Source organism: Nycticebus coucang, chromosome 1, assembly GCF_027406575.1.
Source record: "Nycticebus coucang isolate mNycCou1 chromosome 1, mNycCou1.pri, whole genome shotgun sequence".
Classification (NCBI taxonomy): domain Eukaryota; kingdom Metazoa; phylum Chordata; class Mammalia; order Primates; family Lorisidae; genus Nycticebus; species Nycticebus coucang.
Window position 1 is genome coordinate 143,691,123 of NC_069780.1, and position 21,131 is coordinate 143,712,253.

The window sequence follows — 21,131 nt, forward strand, 5'->3', positions numbered from 1 at the left end:
TGCCAAGTTCTCTTCTGATTAGCACTAAAGTAACCTCGACCAACAGCTCAATAAAGGGCTACCTTAAGAGAGAATTTCCACAAAGATGGTCTCTACATCAGAAGCATCAAAAGTACTTATACTCTTGGACCAGAGTGACTACACTCTAAGTAACTTCTACTATAATTCTCATACATTAAGAATCCAGGCATCTTTTTTAGAATCTGATTTTGTGTGCTTTTACCATCTGTCTTTTCCAACACTTTACGTTCTTACAGTGATTAAGTTCAGTCATTACTGGCTTTTCTCTCTCACTTATGTAAAAATTAGGATGACTTAGAGCAAAGCATTCAACTGAAGATCTTCCCTAACCGCAATCTACCAAGCAGTCTGAGAAACTTACCTTTAAATACAGAATAACACTAAAAGATGGAAAGGATCTGTACCATTTAATTTTATATGTATAGTTTTATAAAGATATCTATCTATATATATAAAGGGTTGTCCAAAAAGTATCAGGCCAGGGAATATGAAAAACAGACACACATGGCTGATCCTTTCTGGACAGTCCTTGTATGTTTAAATGATTCTAAATAATTATGTTGCTCCAGATTTTCAATACTTTTAACTGTACTTCATGTTAGTATTTATAGTATTATTGCGCTTACAAATATATTCTTCCAGGAACAATATATTCCAAATATATATATATATATATATATATATATATTATATATATTTTGTTGTTGTTGTTGTTGGCCAGGGCTGGGTTTGAACCTGCCACCTCCAGCATATGGGGCCAGCGCCCCACTCCTTTGAGCCATAGGCGCCGCCCCCAAATATTTTTATTTTCTATAAATCCAAAATGAAATTATAATTTCATTCTGTTTATACTCATGACACATGACACTGGTTTTCATCCTTTTATTTTCTGGAAAAATCTCTAATCCAAATAGTAGAGGGCTTTTTTGTTTTAATTCCCAGGTTATAGTTTAATCCCATTAGTTGGTAAGTTCCATGGGGCATCTGCTTAAGTCTTTATTGTAACCTTAGGTCATGAGACAGTGCCTAAAATATAAAAGGTACTTAATAAATGCTGGGTGACTGAAAGATCCCTACTTCGTATTTTTCACTCTATTCTTTATCCTGTACCTTCCCTAGCCCCTTTAATTTTTAAAGTATTTTCTCCTAAATATTGAAGACTACCCGAAATGTACACTGATAAAAGTGTGCTTGTTTTTACTTTTTGTATTGTCAGAAGTTTTTCATTTAAAAATCTTAATTTGCAACAATTTGGACTTATATAAAAATTTTAAATGACTATACAAATCTATTTTTAAAAGAACATTAGAAATTTATTGGAAATGACAATAAAATAAAGAATATAGCTTTACCTAAATATTTTGCTTCAGAAACAAAATAAATGTGTGGAAAAAAAGTTTTGAAAAATAGACTTAATCTTGTGAAACATCCACATCACACACATCAATTCCTTCCTTTAGGAACTGACAGTCATTCAGATTAGTATAACTCTAATTCCTTAGAAGACTCTTATAAAGAGTATCTATGTCTTAATTTGCTTAATTAAAAAATCATGTATATATGATGAAACAAGTTTAATGGATATATTTTAAGAAGAATGATGAAACTGAAAGCAAACCGATTTGAGGAATTTAAAGCCTTAAAGTATTGGCACAACATGTTATCTCCATGGAAAAATTAAGCTAAACATTAGGAATGATGATTATAGTAGGATTTAAAAATCTTAATAGATTTTTTTTCTGTATCTCAAATTTATCATATGAGGGAAGGAGAAAGGGAAAGAGGAAAACATAATTAACAGCCAAGTTCAAATAATGCCATCAAAAAAAGGTTGACTAAATGCTTATAAGTGAAATAATTTGTTCAAGCAGCAGAGGGAGCTAATGTATTGTTATTTTGTTTCTTATTTAAGAACAGGAAATGTTTTCTTCACTTAATTTAAAATTATAAATGTAATATATTTTTATCACATTATCTTTAATATTTTGATTAAGTGGAACATGTTTAAAGTAAAACGTTAAACAATTTAATATTAATATATGTTTTGAAAGATCTTTAACACTTAGTATTTCCAAAGTAAGCAATAAAATTCCCCTAGCTAATTCTTTAAAAGTGAGTCAACTACATTATTTAATTACTGAAGATATAAACACCACAGAGAAAAGATTATATAACAAAACGTATTTAATGTAATTAAATGTTTAATGTTACAAATGTAAACAATCTAAAATTTTATTAGACTACCTGTTTTTCCTAGTTGTACTTTGAGAAGGCATAATAGTTTCAACTTTATACCAAAGTGATCTTGTTAAAATTCAGACTGTATAACTCCCTCTCATTGACTTCTCAGCTCCTAGAATAAAGATCATTGTCTTGAACTTGACTATGAGACCATAAATGATCTAATCAATACTTATCTTTCTAATCCTGAATTTTGCAAAACTCCTTCTTGATCTCTGAACTTCAATCACGACAATCTCTTTTAGCTCTGTGGATCCACTACAAGGCTTTTGATTATTTATTTTTATTTTTCACTTTATTATTTTTTTATTGCAAAATATTAGGGGGTATACATGTTTTATTTACATACTTCGTTTTCGTACAGATTGAGTCACAGTTGTAAGAGTGCCCTTTGCCCATACAGTTGTACACTCAACAGTAGGCCTTTAAACATGGTGGTTCCGAAACTCTGAAATGTCTCCTTTCTATACTGTCCTCACTTGTCCATCACATCTTCACACAAGTTGCTTCCTCAGAAAAACCTTCTCCTTATAGTATCCTGTCTAGGTCCAGTATCCTGTCTATATCCTAACTCTTATGGCTGCCTATGCTTTTCGTTTTTGCCACTTATATAGTTAATAATTTATATTTATATAACTGACCAATATCTAATATTTTAATGATTGGCCAATATTATAAACACTTAATTATTTTAATATTTAATTAAAAATTTAATATTTAACTATTATATAATAATTAATGGTGATATAATACATTATTACATTAAATATTATTAAATTATAAATCCTGAAAACTTCACAAGGACAGACCATCTTTCTTCTGCCCATCTTTGAATTTCCAGTGTTTGTTATAGGACCTGTGGTTTCTTAGTCTGCTGGGTCTGCCCAAACAAAATGCTATAGACTCTGAATGACTTAAACAGAAATTTATTTTCTCACAGTTCTGGATACTTAAAGTCTAAGATCGGGGTACCAGCTTGTGTAGGGTCTCTTTCTAGCTTGCAGATGGCTACTCTCTCATGTTGTCTCTCTCTCTCTGCCTTTCTTTTCCTCAATAGAACCAGAAACCTATTGGAGTAGGGACTTATCCTTATGACGTCATTTAACCTAAAGACCCTATCCTCAGATACAGTCACATCGCAGCTTCAAAATATACATCTAGGGGAACACAATTCAATCCACAGCAATGCATTCTATTTCTCACTAGAATCCTGAATTTAATAGTGCAGTAATCATTAAGGTACACTCACGGTAGGGGTAAAAAATAATGACTATGTTATTATAGTTAAAAATTTGCCTTTAACATTAGCAGATAAAGGTATAATTCATCATAACCATGGAAGGTAAGTCAGGTAAAATGAGATAAAAGCTTCATCGGCTGCAAAGTAGGAAACATGCCCATGTGTGAGTCTACCCATAGCATTCCAATACTAGGAAATTGTTTCAAGATTGGAGTTAACAACACTCACCTTAATCACTTGGTTCTCAGGATATTCCATGAAACAACCATAACTTGCAATACATTTTCTACATTTCCAACAGCGAAGAATACTTATTTCCTCTTGGTTATGATTTTTAATGACCAATTCTTCACTTCTTTTCATCTGTGGGAACATTAATAAATTTTTAGACTATTAAACTGTCACATAAACTTGATTTGCTAAATCCTTAACACAGCAACTTGATTTGCTAAATCCTTAACACAGCATTAGCTACAAGTGGAACTTAAAGTAAGAGAACCATCATTTATTGAGGTACCTACTAGTTTCCAGGTCTTAGGCTAAGGGTACTCTATAAACTACGTCTGAGATGGAGAATTCCATTTAATTATGAGGATGATGCATTATGTTGGTGACTACAAGCTTATTTCTTTTTGTACAACATTTCGTGTCTATCGCTTTCCATTTGTCTCTCACTAAAAGTGGTGAAAAGCAACAGCTGGATAGTCAATTCAGTTAAGTTACTACAGTGATTTCAAAAGAGTTATGACAAAGATTTACAAATAATTCTTCTAAGTAGGATGTTTTGAATAGCTACAGGATTAAATTTTAAGTATAATAAATTTATTGAGTTGTAGTTAACTCCGAAAACTGCTAGTGCTTACCTTAAATTGATGGTGAAAATCTTTCAGTGTGAATGCAATAATTTCTCCTTTATATTATACCCACTGGAACAGTTAACTATACTACATCTCCTGATGTATATGCTCAACAAGAATCACCCCAGAAATTTTTCAGTCTGTTTTTATACCTGAGATTGTATGTCAGTACTTGGATTTAGACCAATTTGAGGTAGTAGTTTCACACTAATATGTAAGAATTCCAAAACAGTACAGTATATTTAATAACTTGCCTGATAATTATCCATTATAAAGAAAGGCAATGTCATTTGGTCATTATAGGCATTGAATGTTGTGTCTTAAAAATGTAACTGTGAACTCATGAAAAGCACTCCTCTTTATGTAATTCTATTCTTACAATCAAAAAACATGGTACCTGGCACCAAAAAGGCCCTCCACAAATGTTTGTTGAAATCAAGTGAACAAGATATGGCAGAGAGCTCAGCTCACAGTCCTCTTTCTATACTAAGTGCTAAGTATGTCTGGCCAACTAGTGAAACAAAACAAATAGAAGTACTTTTGCAATGATGGTGAGAAGCCTATTGGGGAGAAATACAACTATGTTTATAAATATTTGAGCTTGAAAGGAAAACTGCAGGCTATACAAGAGAGATCATTTTATAGGACAACTAAGGTGGTATGTGTCAGAAAATTTATGCTACAAGCAGGGGTCAAACACGGCAAATCAATCTGTTAACAAGATGGTGGTCTGTGAAAAGATTTGAATACAGCATATTTGTTGGCTGCCAACTCAAATCTATCCCCAATTCAACACCAACTAGTATGGGTTTTAGGAAGAGAGGGAAATGCATAAATAAACTTAAAACTCTTATTTTCTGAACTCTGGTACATATGGGGTCCAAAGAATTTTGGGCAGCATACACCCCAGGGGTTTACACTTTGAGGATGCCAAGGAGCAACTGCAGAACTACTCAAATAAGCAGAAGGAGCAAAGACAAGGTGATTTTGGGAGACAGTACAACAAACATGAAAACGAATTTATTGCTAAGTACATTTAAGATGCCCACATATTCAGAAATGCCTGGAGGGACTCTTCAGTGGATTAAGTTCTGAGTCAACAAGTCAGGATAACAAACAGTAAGATTCTGACATTAATATTCATATGACTGCAGAACTTACGGACTTACAGAACTTACAGAAATTACTGAAACTTGCAGAAATTACAGAAATTCAGGCATATTAGTCTTCTGTTTTCTTCCCAAATCCTGTTTCTCGTCTCTTATTCCAGTTTTAATCAGATCAGATACATATGTTTTCTAAGATGGGATGCTCCCTAGACCTCAGCTCTTCCTACCTATGTCACAGTTTATGTCACCCAACCTTATTTCTTGTCTTACATTTGGTCTCTTCAACCAAACTATGTTAGTGTTTGCTTGACTTCCTTAATATTGGCTTAATATTGCGCATGGATTTCCTCACTACCTATCCTTATATTTCTGTTGCTTTCTGGAATTTCCTGAATGCATTGGGTATTTGGAAAATAACATTTTGTTGAGTTATATCTATTTCTCAAAAACTGAAACATTTCACTATGCAATATGGAAAAATCACATTCATTAATATCACCACCAATCTTAGCAAAGTAAGTTCTTCATTAGGCAGCAGCAGTCAAGGTCATAATTTTCCAACTTTGTTTTAGTTTAAAGTTCAAATTTTATTAATTCTAACACCAAATATCCATATCTGAATAACTATAGTTTGTCAATCATTCAAATAAAAATGATGCACTATAGAAAGGTGCCTAATTCAGCTTTCAACTAAAAAATTGAACAAGGATTCTTCCGTAAAACCACCATCAGCGGAGGCAGAGCAAGATGGCAGCCGAGTAACAGCTTCCTTGCATCTGGGCACCGTGAGTCTGGGGAGATAGGACTCCAGGCGTCTCTGGCTGGTGGGAACTGCCTATCATCACTCCTATGAGGATACAGGGAGTCAGCGAGAGACTTCTGGACCCCAAGAGGAGGACTAAATCCGTGGAAAACCGGCAAGTGGTCGCGTGTGTTCAATCCGTCTAAACCCGCCCACAACTGTAAGTTCAGTAGCAGCGAGACTGCAAACCAGAAAGGCCTTACCTGTGAACTGTTTTGATGTCCTTGGACTTGGCACTGAGTTGAACTGCCTTGGGGAAGGCCTGAGCGGGAGTGCGAGAACTTTGGCCGTTGTCTAGGGCCCCAGTCTGAGCCGCTGAGCCAGACGGAGCTAATGTGTTTGGTGGTGGGTCACACGGATCCATTGTCAGTGATCTGCCCCGGCAAGCTCCGCCCTCAGGGTCGCAGAGCTAGAAACGGGTGGGAGCTGGTAACCCAGCAACCAAGTAGCCTAAGGGTGGGGTCTGAGCCGCCTTGCAGCCCTAACCCTCAGGGGCAGAGTGAGACCGGTTTTGGCACACTGAGTAAGTGGATAGCCACTTCAGCAGCGATTCCAGCAAGAAAGCTGGGAAAGCTTCTGCTCAGCAAGTTTACAAGTTCAAAGTGCCTTTTAAGTAGGCTGAAGAGAGATTCAGGGTGTCTACCTGCTGGGGTTTGAGTAATCAGCAGCCTCCAGTCGTATCTGAACTGTGACTAACATCTCATACCCCAGAAGACCACGTGTTGCCCAGACAATATTCAATAACATATACAAACTGCTTTGTTTTTGGTTGTGTATTTTTTTTTTCCTTTTTTTGCTTGGTTGTTTTTTTTGTTTGTTTATTTTGACGTTGCTGATATTCTTTTGTTTTTTTAATTTCAATCTTTTCCACACAGATCCCTTTTTCTTTCTCAATTTTCCTAGTTTAATTATAATTTCCCATTGCGGCCTTTTTTAATAACTTCAACTTCATTTTTGCTAGTGTTTCTACCGATATAATTTGGTTTTTCACCCAATTTTATCCCTGTAAAGTTTTCTGTTTGCTTGTTTTGGTTTGATTTATAGCATTTTTGTCTTTCCTCTCTACTTGGTGGAGGTGGGGTACTGTGTCTGATCAGGTTAGCAAAGAGCTGCTGACCTCAAGGGAACCACGCAACTGGGCACCCCCAGAAGGTGGGATTTTTTAAGGTTGTGTCAAAGTACCCTACTGTACACCTATATTGCCCTGTCTCCCTCTTTCTGTGCCTCTCTTCTTTTTGTCAATATTCCTTATACCCACCCCCACTCCTTTCTCTATCTTTCTTTTTTTCTAATCACTCGGTCCTCCTTTCTTTCATCCCCTTTTTTTTTGCTCTTCAACCTTCTCACCCTTCTGGTCCTGTAACCCTTAGTCCACAGGCACAAGAACTTAAAGAGCAAGAGGAAGTGAAAGGAAAATTAGGGCAAGCAAACAGATAAAAGAAATCACTCATGAGGAAGAATCAACAGAAAACTCCAGGCAACATGAAGAACCAGTCTAGAACAACCCCACCAAGGGACCATGAGGTAGCTACTGCAGAGGATTCCACCAGTATAGAAATGTTAGGAATGACAGAAAGGGAATTTAGAATACACATGTTGAAAACAATGAAAGAAATGATGGAAACAATGAAGGAAATTGCTAATAAAGTGGAAAATAACCAAAAGGAAATCCAAAAACAGAATCAAATAAGAGATGAACGATATGAAGAATATAAAAAGGATATAGCAGACCTGAAGGAACTGAAACAGTCAATTAGGGAACTTAAAGATGCAATGGAAAGTATCAGCAACAGGTTAGACCATGCAGAAGAAAGAATTTCAGAGGTAGAAGACAAAGTTCTTGAGATAACTCAGACAGTAAAAGAGGCAGAAAAGAAGAGAGAGAAAGCAGAACGTTCACTGTCAGAATTATGGGACTTTATGAAGCGTTCCAACATACGAGTTATAGGAATTCCAGAAGGGGAAGAAGAATGCCCCAGAGGAATGGAAGCCATACTAGAGAATATTATAAAAGAAAATTTCCCAAACATCACCAAAGATTGTGACACACTGCTTTCAGAGGGATATCGGACCCCGGGTCGCCTCAACTCTAACCGAGCTTCTCCAAGACACATTGTGATGAACCTGTCCAAAGTCAAGACAAAAGAAAAGATTCTGCAAGCTGCCAGGAGTAAGCGCCAGTTGACCTACAGGGGCAAATCCATCAGAGTTACCGCAGACTTCTCTAATGAAACTTTCCAAGCAAGAAGACAATGGTCATCTACCTTTAATTTACTTAAACAGAACAATTTTCAGCCCAGAATTCTGTACCCTGCTAAGCTAAGCTTCAAAATTGACGGAGAAATCAAATCATTTACGGATATACAAACATTGAGGAAATTCGCCACAACAAGACCAGCTCTACAGGAAATACTTCAACCTATTCTGCACACTGACCACCACAATGGATCAGCAGCAAATTAAGAACTCAGAAATCAAAGGACAGAACCTAACCTCCACACTGATGCAAAAGATAAAACTAAGCAATGGACTCTCACCAAATAAGACGAATAGAATACTACCACACTTATCCATTATCTCAATAAATGTTAATGGCTTGAATTCCCCACTGAAGAGACATAGATTGGCTGACTGGATTAAAAAACACAAGCCATCCATTTGCTGTCTGCAAGAAACACACCTGGCTTCAAAAGACAAATTAAAGCTCCAAGTCAAGGGTTGGAAGACAATTTTTCAGGCAAATGGAATTCAGAAGAAAAGAGGAATTGCAATCTTATTTTCAGATACATGTGGATTTAAAGCAACTAAAGTCAAAAAAGACAAAGATGGTCACTTTATATTGGTCAAGGGAAAACTACAACAAGAAGACATTTCAATTCTAAATATTTATGCACCCAATTTAAATGCTCCCAGATTCTTGAAGCAGACCTTACTCAGTCTGAGCAATATGATATCTGATAATACCATCATAACAGGGGACTTTAACACACCTCTTACAGAGCTGGACAGATCCTCTAAACAGAAATTAAACAAAGATGTAAGAGATTTAAATGAGACCCTAGAACAACTATGCTTGATAGACGTATATAGAACACTCCACCCCAAAGATAAAGAATATACATTCTTCTCATCACCCCATGGAACATTCTCCAAAATTGATCATATCCTGGGACACAAAACAAATATCAACAGAATCAAAAGAATTGAAATTTTACCTTGTATCTTTTCAGACCATAAGGCACTAAAGATAGAACTCAACTGTAACAAAAATGCTCAACCCCACCCAAAGGCATGGAAATTAAACAATCTTCTGTTGAATAACAGATGGGTGAAGGAAGAAATAAAACAGGAAATCATTAACTTCCTTGAGCACAACAACAATGAAGACACAAGCTACCAAAACCTGTCGGATACTGCAAAAGCAGTTTTGAGAGGAAAATTCATCGCTTTAGATGCCTACATTCGAAAAACAGAAAGAGAGCACATCAACAATCTCACAAGAGATCTTATGGAATTGGAAAAAGAAGAACAATCTAAGCCTAAACCCAGTAGAAGAAAAGAAATATCCAAAATCAAATCAGAGATCAATGAAATTGAAAACAAAAGAATCATTCAGAAAATTAATGAAACAAGGAGTTGGTTTTTTGAAAAAATAAATAAAATAGATAAACCATTGGCCAGACTAACTAGAAATAGAAAAGTAAAATCTCTAATAACCTCAATCAGAAACGATAAAGGGGAAATAACAACTGATCCCACAGAGATACAAGAGATCATCTCTGAATACTACCAGAAACTCTATGCCCAGAAATTTGACAATGTGAAGGAAATGGATCAATATTTGGAATCACACCCTCTCCCTAGACTTAGCCAGGAAGAAATAGACCTCCTGAACAGACCAATTTCAAGCACTGAGATCAAAGAAACAATAAAAAAGCTTCCAACTAAAAAATGCCCTGGTCCAGATGGCTTCACTCCAGAATTCTATCAAACCTTCAAGGAAGAGCTTATTCCTGTACTGCAGAAATTATTCCAAAAAATTGAGGAAGAAGGAATCTTCCCCAACACATTCTATGAAGCAAACATCACCCTGATACCAAAACCAGGAAAAGACCCAAGCAAAAAGGAGAATTTCAGACCAATCTCACTCATGAATATAGATGGAAAAATTCTCAGCAAAATTCTAGCCAATAGATTACAGCTTATCATCAAAAAAGTCATTCATCATGATCAAGTAGGCTTCATCCCAGGGATGCAAGGCTGGTTTAACATACGCAAGTCCATAAACGTTATCCACCATATTAACAGAGGCAAAAATAAAGATCACATGATCCTCTCCATAGATGCAGAAAAAGCATTTGATAAAATCCAGCATCCTTTTCTAATTAGAACACTGAAGAGTATAGGCATAGGTGGCACATTTCTAAAACTGATTGAAGCTATCTATGACAAACCCACAGCCAATATTTTACTGAATGGAGTAAAACTGAAAGCTTTTCCTCTTAGAACTGGAACCAGACAAGGTTGTCCTCTGTCACCTTTACTATTCAACATAGTGCTGGAAGTTCTAGCCAATACAATTAGGCAAGACAAGGAAATAAAGGGAATCCAAATGGGAGCAGAGGAGGTCAAACTCTCCCTCTTTGCTGACGACACGATCTTATACTTAGAGAACCCCAAAGACTCAACCACAAGACTCCTAGAAGTCATCAAAAAATACAGTAATGTTTCAGGATATAAAATCAATGTCCACAAGTCAGTAGCCTTTGTATACACCAATAACAGTCAAGATGAGAAGCTAATTAAAGACACAACTCCCTTCACCATAGTTTCAAAGAAAATGAAATACCTAGGAATATACCTAACGAAGGAGGTGAAGGACCTCTATAAAGAAAACTATGAAATCCTCAGAAAGGAAATAGCAGAGGATATTAACAAATGGAAGAACATACCATGCTCATGGATGGGAAGAATTAACATTGTTAAAATGTCTATACTTCCCAAAGCAATCTACCTATTCAATGCCATTCCTATCAAAGTACCTACATCGTACTTTCAAGATTTGGAAAAAATGATTCTGCGTTTTGTATGGAACCGGAAAAAACCCCGTATAGCTAAGGCAGTTCTTAGTAACAAAAATAAAGCTGGGGGCATCAGCATACCAGATTTTAGTCTGTACTACAAAGCCATAGTGGTCAAGACAGCATGGTACTGGCACAAAAACAGAGACATAGACACTTGGAATCGAATTGAACACCAAGAAATGAAACTAACATCTTACAACCACCTAATCTTTGATAAACCAAACAAGAACTTACCTTGGGGGAAAGACTCCCTATTCAATAAATGCTGTTGGGAGAACTGGATGTCTACATGTAAAAGACTGAAACTGGACCCACACCTTTCCCCACTCACAAAAATTGATTCAAGATGGATAAAGGACTTAAATTTAAGGCATGAAACAATAAAAATCCTCAAAGAAAGCATAGGAAAAATACTGGAAGATATTGGCCTGGGGGAAGACTTCATGAAGAAGACTGCCATGACAATGGCAACGACAACAAAAATAAACAAATGGGACTTCATTAAACTGAAAAGCTTCTGTACAGCTAAGGAGACAATAACCAAAGCAAAGAGACAACCTACAGAATGGGAAAGGATATTTTCATATTTTCAATCAGACAAAAGCTTGATAACCAGGATCTATAGAGAACTCAAATTAATCCACATGAAAAAAGCCAACAATCCCTTATATCAATGGGCAAGAGACATGAATAGAACTTTCTCTAAAGACGACAGACGAATGGCTAACAAACACATGAAAAAATGTTCATCATCTCTGTATATTAGAGAAATGCAAATCAAAACAACCCTGAGATATCATTTAACCCCAGTGAGAATGGCCCACATCACAAAATCTCAAAACTGCAGATGCTGGCCTGGATGTGGAGAGAAGGGAACACTTTTACACTGCTGGTGGGACTGCAAACTAGTACAACCTTTCTAGAAGGAAGTATGGAGAAACCTCAAAGCACTCAAGCTAGACCTCCCATTGGATCCTGCAATCCCATTACTGGGCATCTACCCAGAAGGAAAAAAATCCTTTTATCATAAGGACACTTGTACTAGACTGTTTATTGCAGCTCAATTTACCGTTGCCAAAATGTGGAAGCAGCCTAAATGCCCACCAACCCAGGAATGGATTAACAAGCTGTGGTATATGTATACCATGGAATACTATTCAGCCATTAAAAAAAATGGAGACTTTACATCCTTGTATTAACCTGGATGGAAGTGGAAGACATTATTCTTAGTAAAGCATCACAAAAATGGAGAAGCATGAATCCTATGTACTCAATCTTGATATGAGGACAATTAATGACAATTAAGGTTATGGGGGGGGAAGCAGAAAGAGGGATGGAGGGAGGAGGGTGGGGCCTTAGTGTGTGTCACATTTTATGGGGGCAAGACATGATTGCAAGAGGGACTTTGCCTAACAATTGCAATCAGTGTAACTGGCTTATTGTACCCTCAATGAATCCCCAACAATAAAAAAAAAAAAAAAAAAGGGCGGCGCCTGTGGCTCAGCGAGTGGGGCGCCGGCCCCACATGCCGAGGGTGGCGGGTTCAGACCCAGCCCCGGTCAAACTGCAACAACAAAAAAAAAAAAAAAAAATAGCCGGGCGTTGTGGCGGGTGCCTGTAGTCCCAGCTACTAGGGAGGCTGAGGCAAGAGAATCGCGGAAGCCCAGGAGTTAGAGGTTGCTGTGAGCCGTGTGACGCCACGGCACTCTACCCGAGGGCGGTACAGTGAGACTCTGTCTCTACAAAAAAAAAAAAAAAAAAAAAAAAAAGAAATAATACAGAGAGTTGGGCCTGACCCCCGCTCCCCAGGTCGGCGAATCGGCAGGCAGTGGCCGGAGCGAGGCCAAGGGCGGGATTGGACTCGGCTCGGGCGCGAGACTGTGGCGGCCGCTGTGAGGGGCACCAAGCAGAACCTGTGGGCTGAGCTGAACCAGCGTCTGCCAGCCCTAAGTGTTGAGGAGCGGCTCCTCCAGTCCCATCTACTGACCCAGAAGCGGGACTTGATCTCATCTTCATGCTGGGGATTGAGTTTGACAAACACGGCAACCGACTGGGGAGGGGCAAGTGCTACTACGACGCCTACTTGAAGCACTGCTTGGAGTATGGAGGGGGTGGGTGAAGCCCTACACCCTGGCCCTGGCTTTCAAAGAACAGATTTGCCTCCAGGTCCCAGTGGATGAAAATGACATGAAGGTAGATGAAGTCCTTTATGAAGACTCCTCAACATGTTAAATCCCCCAGATGACCACGGCCCAATAATCAGTGTTGTATATGAGAGTAAAATAAAATGTGTATTTTTCCATTGTCAAAAAAAAAAAAAAACCACCATCAGCCTTTCATAGGCTGCAGGAAGTTTTATGCATTCCTTTCATTTTTTCACAAAGAACTTTAAAAAGACATGTATTTAAAAGTAAATACTTCATAAAAAAAATAGTTACTACTTCAACAGTTCTTTAACTACATGTATATGGCAGTAAAGAATAAAATGACTCCTAAAATTTTTAAGAAGGATAGATGAGTCCCTATGGAGAAAAATATTTATAAAAGATTAAGTTGGGCAGCACCTGTGGCTCAAGGAGTAGGGCGCCGGTCCCATATGCCGGAGGTGGCGGGTTCAAACCCAGCCCCGGCCAAAAACCACAAAAAAACCCCCAAAACAAACAAAAACAAAAAAATATTAAGTTGAAATTTTCTATAACACAAAGCACTAGAACTATAATCTTCCATTTCTTTGTCTACCTTTTGTTATCTGTTACTCTTTATGGTAAAAAAAAAAAAAAAGTGTAGCATTTGGCAGAGGTGCAATTCCACACTCCTGGGTCTCCAATCTTTGATGACCTCGTTACTCATAAATTTAAAGTTGAGATGAAGTGTATAAAACTAACCTAAAGTTAGAAAATGAAAGCAATTTTCGGAATTGAAATAGAACGCAGTTATTGTCTCAAAAAAAATTGAAAGGGAATTAACTGAAAATTTTTACCCATATTTTAACAACTGGACAATACGTATAATTATAGTTCATAAAACAGAAAAGGACAAACAACTCCCCCAAATAATTCTATAAGACAAATATTACTTTGACATATAAAGAGACAAATATTTAAGTAGACTAAGGTATATGAAAATTATAGACCAATCTATGAACAAAGATGCTAAAATCCTAAATAAAATATTAGCCAAGAGAACTATCAATTATAAGAATAATAGACTTTGACCAAGAATTCAGGAAACAAAATCTATTCAATATATTTAAGAAAATAAAAGATAAAAGGAGAAAAACATGTTCATTGAGAAGTTGCAAAAATAAAATTTTTGGTGGAATTCAGCACTTAATCATGATTAAAAAACAAAAACTCCGGCTCGGCACTCATAGCTCAGTGGTTAGGGCACCAGCCACACGTACCGGGGCTGGCAGGTTCGAACCCAGCCCAGGCTTGTGAACGATGACAACAACAACAACAAAAAACAGCTGGGCATTATGGCGGGCACCTGTAGTCCCAGCTACTTGGGAGGCTAAGGCAGGAGAATCACTTAAGCTCAAGAGTCTGAGGTTGCTGTGAGTTGTGACACCATGGCACTCTACTGAGGGTGACATAGAAAGACTCTGTCTCAACAAAACAAAACCAAAAAAAACGCATTCTAACAATAAAAAGAAACATTCTTATTCTGCTCAAGGAGTTTATCAAAAATTTTAGCAATTGTAATACTTGATGATGAAACTTTAAAAGCATTCCATGAAAATATGAAAGAGCACAGTGATTCTGATTATCTGCCCTTTTATTCACGTTTGTACCAGCATTCCTAGCTAAAGCAATAGAAAAAAAGTTAATAAGAGGTATAGGATTGGAAAGAGTTAATCAATGAAGAAGAAACTAAGTGCCTGCTAATACATGGCATCCTTTTTCTTTTTTAGGCTATAGATATTTCCATCTTGTTAGAACTATAGCAGTTCCTTGAATAACAACATTATTTTGCTCAATATTGTTGTTATAACATTGATGGGGAAGAAAAATTTGTTCCCAGCCAGGGATACGGTGCCACTTTCTCTGTGGAGTGTGCACATTCTCCTCACGTCTTTGTGGGTTGTCTCTAGGTATTCTGATTTCCTCCCACATCCCAAAGATGTGCATGTTAAGTGAACTGTTGTGTCTAAATTGTCCCAGTCTGAGCAAATGTGGCTGTGTGTGAGTGGGCCATGTGGGGGGATGGCATCCTGTCCAGGGCTGGTTCCTGCCTTGCACCCTGAACTGCCAAGATTAGGCTCTAGCCACCTGAGACTCTGAACTGGAATAACTGAATAAATCTTATTTGTTTTTATTAATCTTTCGTAAATGTATATATAGCTCACATTTATTTCAGTGTTTGATATTAATGGAAGTATTTTGGTGTTTAGAAGTTTGGTGACCTATTTGTGACCAAAAATAGGCCATAGGAAATTAACTCTTATTAATATCAATTAGCCTATGGTAAAATTGGTTTTGTAGTTTCCAAGAACCTATCCACAACATTAAGGAAGTATTTACTGTATATAAATCCCACTGGTTAGCAAGTTTGTTCCTTGATGCTGAAAGCTGAGAATACATGTATAAATAAACCATACTTAAGATTACACACACACACGCGCGCGTGTGCATTTGATGTGATATTTCTTAATTCCCTAACTACATAGCAGGTGGTTAATGACTATTTGCTCATTGTAATGATTTCATCTCAACTACATCACTTTCATATACAGTAGAACCTCTGTAAATTGACTACCCAAGAGACTGTAACAAACTGATCATCATATGAAGATGGTCAACATAAGGAGCTAGGCATTCTGCACTGATACATGTACTTTACTTTCTTGCACAGCTTTGATTAGAGAATATCGTACAAAATCATACATAATCAAAACACAGTAAAATCATATATACGGTGTCATACAAAATTAATACATTTACTGTTTTCTCAGGGTTTAATCATTCCTTCAGATAAAAGAGCCAACCTTGATCTGTTTCTCATTCTTATTACAAATGTAAGTGGAGAAATCATTCTCAATGCTGTCTACACCACTTAGCAAACCTAACGACTTCAAGTGCATTATGTGACTGACATTCTCTTCTTTTGGAGTCTCTGAAATTTCTGTGTCATCCTTCTTCCACTTCATCACTGCTTCATGCCTTTTTACACTGGTCTATACTTCAGTCAATATTGCTTGGAAAATTGCTTTTGGGTCTGTTCATCATAGGTTGCCACCTTATCATCATCTATTGCAACAAAACCTTCAAAGTCTAATCCTTCAAAGTCTGCTATGGGAGATGGACTATCTGATGGGGCCAAAACACTTCTGTATTGCTTCTGGATGAACTTTATTCTAAGCAGAACTGATCCAGAGGACAGCAAAGCATTAACTGAAGCAGCAGACGAATTTATTTCCAGAGGCAGACCACAGGTTTGTATTTTAGTAATGACTCACTTTAGGAGCTGGGCTTGGTAGCACATTTTAAGTGTTTTGATGATGCCTTGGTCAAGAGGTTGGATACTGGAAGTCATGTTTGTAGGTAGAAACTTCACTGTCAACCTTAGTGAGATGATTCACTTGCAGGTGGCCAGAACAGTTGTCTACTGTCAGTAGAACAGACAATTTCTTTTCTTTTCTTTTTTTTTTTTTGCAGTGTTTGGCCAGGGCTGGGTTTGAACCCACCACCTCTGGCATATGGGGCCGACTCCTTTGAGCCACAGGCGCTGCCCCAGACCATTTCTTCTTCATTTCTCAATCAATACCCCTTACCCACTCCTCAAATAGGGGACCAGTCTTCCATGCACATTTGCTTGATCACTAAGTGACAGGGAGTTCTTTGGGCTTTAGGTCCTTGCAGAGCATGGCTTTCCCAATTTGTCAGTCATCATGGGCTTCAGTTTCTCTCTGGTTGAGTTAGCACAAAGCAGAACTGTGAAATATTCTTTGGACAGTTTTCCACTCTTACATTTGTCACCCTTCATGATGAGGATCCTGTCAGGCAGCACCTTGAAAAAGAGTCTGCACTCATTAGCTTTAAAGACGTTGTCATCTTTGAAGCCTCTGGCAAAGGCCAGGGACTTTTTCATGAACTCTTCTGCAACTTCTACTGGAACAGCCCCCAAAAGTCTTAACCCATGTCAGTATCAATTCCAAGACCAAAGTCTCATCTAACTACCATCAATATAAAGTGTAGTTGAGGGTTGAAATACAATTAATTCTGAGGGAAAATTGCTCTACACCTGTGAAACTGCAAAACCATACAACTTACCTGCTCCTAAAATACAATGGTGGGGCATGCATAGAATAGCCATTCCCATTCTAAAAAAAGAGAAATCAGAATGAAGAAAAGGGTGGTAGGTCTCAAGCAAATCCAAAACCTACTACAGGTAATCTCTTTATGAAAAGATTGTCCAGCACACACTGGATCTTCTGTCCAGAACATCTTCATACAATAAGGACAGACTGATATTCTTCTAAATCTTAGTTCCTCACTCCTTTTTGCTTAACAATTCCTCCTACAATAAATCTCTCTCCTCTCAAATTTTATGATAAGCAGTAGAGAAACTAAGTTATAACTTCAAGACTTTGCTTAGAAATTTACTTTGCTAACTATCCATGGTCATTACTCACAAGTTCTACCTTTCAAAAAACACTAGAACACAATGCAGCCAAGTCTTTCTCACTTTATAACAAACATTGCCTTTTTTTTTAGCTTCTTATAACGCTACTCATTTTTATCTGAGACCTCACCAGAATCATCTTTAAACATCCATATTTCCACCAAAGATTCCTTCAAGGAAATCTAGACCTTTTCTAACATATGCATCAAAACTCTTCCAGCTTCCACACATTACTTAATTCTAAAGCCTTTCCACATTTTTATGTATTTGTCACAGTAGAACTCCATTTCACGCTACTAAAATCATCATTCTGCTCACGCTACCATGACACAATACTGAGTAGCTTAAACAACAGAAATTTATCTTCTTAGTTCTGGAGACTAGAAGTCCAAGATTAAGATACTGGCAGGATTTCTTTTTAAGTAAGGTCTTTCATTTCTGGCCTATAGATGGCCTTTCCTCTTCAAATGCATACTTTAGTAAGTACCTCTCTGTCCTCATTCACTAGTATTATCAGATCAGAGCCCCACCCTTATGACATCATTTAACCTTACTTAAAGGCTTTATCTCCAAAAACAGTCACATTGAGAGTTAGGGTTTTAATATATGGATTTAGGGAAAGAGGGTAAAATTCAGTCTAGGACAGTACCTACAGAACCCAAGTCAGCCTTTTCAATTTCTATATTGTTAGAATGCACCTTTTATTATATGTTTTTTCTATTATACTTCATGCACAGAATAAAGTCATGGCATAAAATACCGAATTAATAATTCCTCAAAAGTAAAAAATTTCATTAGTGAACAAGAAAGAAAAATTTAAAAATGAAGTGACCAAAGAATTTGAGGCTCCCTTATTAATCATCAGTATATTTCTTAAAAAGTAAGACAAGATAAAAATCCAAGTGAGGTAAAATTGCGAAATGTATGAAAGAAGCAATATATCTCAACTTAGAAAAACATGCTTAAATGACTTAGCTAGCTCAAACCATCTCAGAGCAAATAATATTTCTAAATTTTGTTCTTTTATTTTTAAACTGTCTATACCCTCTGGGAATTTATTTACCTATTTTTACATTTTTATTTATTTATTTTGAGACAGAGTCTCACTCTGTTACCCAGGCTACAGTGCAATGGAGTCATCATAGCTCAATACTTCAAATTCCTGGGCTCAAGTGATCCTCTTGCCTTGACCTCCCACAGTGTTAGGATTATGAGCATAAGCCACTATATCCAGTGGCCCCCTAAATCCCCATAGGAATTTAAATTAAAATGTGTACATTTTCTACAAGCACCATAATATATTTGTAGCCATAAGATTACAGCATAATCAATCACCCAAAAGTTGTATGCTGGAAATACTGAGTACATTATGTCTCCATAAAATGAGAAGGAATATTTCTTTTGTAGAAATAAAGAAATAGCATGTCCTTACTGTAAGAAATATCATTCTTACACAGGACACAGTAATCCCAGAAGTAATCCACAATTACTCTGTAGAAATGGGTTTGGGAATCAGCAACTGTTCACATGGACACATCATATATAATAACTGTGAGGAATGAGATTGAACAGACATTAATTGTAAAATTGATAATGTGTCGGTTCGCCCTACTGATGTTGAATCTTTTTGATGTCTGTTATGAGCACAGAAGAACTGGAATAAAAGGTGCCCAAATCCAAACAGGCCACAGCAAGAAATACCAACATTATAATCCATGATCACTGTAAAATATTGCAAACATGTAAATGATTGAGTTTTCGAAGCAACAGAGAAACATTAAATTTGTGAATCACTGAAGCATGCATCAGGACATAAAAGGTAATCTTACATTAAGTAAAAATTAAAACAGCTTTTTACAGTTATGACAAGGTTCCTGTGGAATTTATGTGGTTTATTTAGTTCAATGAATATTTTAAGCACAAACATTATTTAGTGAAAGCTCACTTGTAATCCATGACCCTTCTCGTATTAGCTTTCAGTTGATGTCAAGGATACGAGATACTTCATACAGGAGATTGGATCAGGCTGTTTCTAAACTGTCAATTTTGTAATTCTAGGCTTGATAGCTGCAATGACTAAACAACATTTGAAGCTTCTAATTTAGTTAACTCTTAAACTGTTTAAATCATGACTTACATAGAACGACCTCAATCTTCTTCAATTATTGTTAATGCTATACTCTTCTCAGTTTGAACATGATGAAGTCAACCTCAGTAGTTTAAATGGTTCTGCATACACTTTGGTGTTCACATTCATGAACATTTTTCTTAGAAAGTACCAAACTTTCAACTTATTTCCAGCTAGCCACTTCTCACTCTGCTTACCTATACTTCTTGTCTACTTCCACTGGACTTGGTGAGTCCCCAGGCATGATTCAATGCATATTGACATTAATGAGAAATAGTAAATACATTTGACCCTGTAGTAGCTACAAATATTCCCTTCCTACCCTATCCCAAAGGTTTTTAAGCCATGCACTTCAACTGAAGTGGAACACGACCTCTTTATTCTTGAAAATTTCCTCCTTTCCCCTTTTCCTTCTCTCACAAACATAACTCAGGCACTTAGTCGTGATGCCTACTGTAGTATTTCAATCCAAGTGACACCTGTAAGAATTGTAAAATATTACTGAAAAAATGCATATTCTATTTAATTTTGCCCATTTAACTGCTACAAGTCTTCTGTAAAAAAAAAGAATGAATTTTAAATATGACTAAAAGTAATGAGTAGGACCCATATACTGAAGTCTCAGTCACCATTTTCTTGTGGGAAAAATATAAGAAAAGGTAGAAATTACATGAGGAATTAAGAAATACTGAAATATACTTTTCAAAATGGTGTGTGTGTATTTGTAAAACTCTTAGAAATCATTATGAATCCATAAGTTTTTGTTCCAATGAATAGGTTTAGTTATTTTTAGAGATTCTTAAGCAATATAGCAAAGACACGTCTAAACATAATTTTAATAAAAGTGACAATAATAGTTTTATTGGACCAAGAAGATATGGTAGAAAGAATAATACAATCTGGTGATTTGTTTGTTTTCCAGTTAATTTTAAGTTGTATTTTAGGGCTAAAACACATTTACTTTATGCAAAATATATTAGTATGATATGAAACATGGTTTTAACCAAATGTTGATAAAGTATTTG

General features: G+C 36.6%; 1 protein-coding gene across 3 annotated transcripts in view; it reads right to left on the minus strand.

Annotated features, from left to right (window-relative positions):
- The window catches only part of RNF180 (ring finger protein 180), a 135,286-nt gene that overhangs the window by 91,749 nt on the left and 22,406 nt on the right, over positions 1-21,131 (minus strand). For all 3 annotated transcript variants that reach the window (XM_053589945.1, XM_053589936.1, XM_053589954.1), the window contains exon 2: positions 3,731-3,865. In XM_053589945.1, coding sequence (XP_053445920.1) covers positions 3,731-3,865 — 135 coding nt within the window. The remainder of the gene's footprint in view (positions 1-3,730; positions 3,866-21,131) is intronic.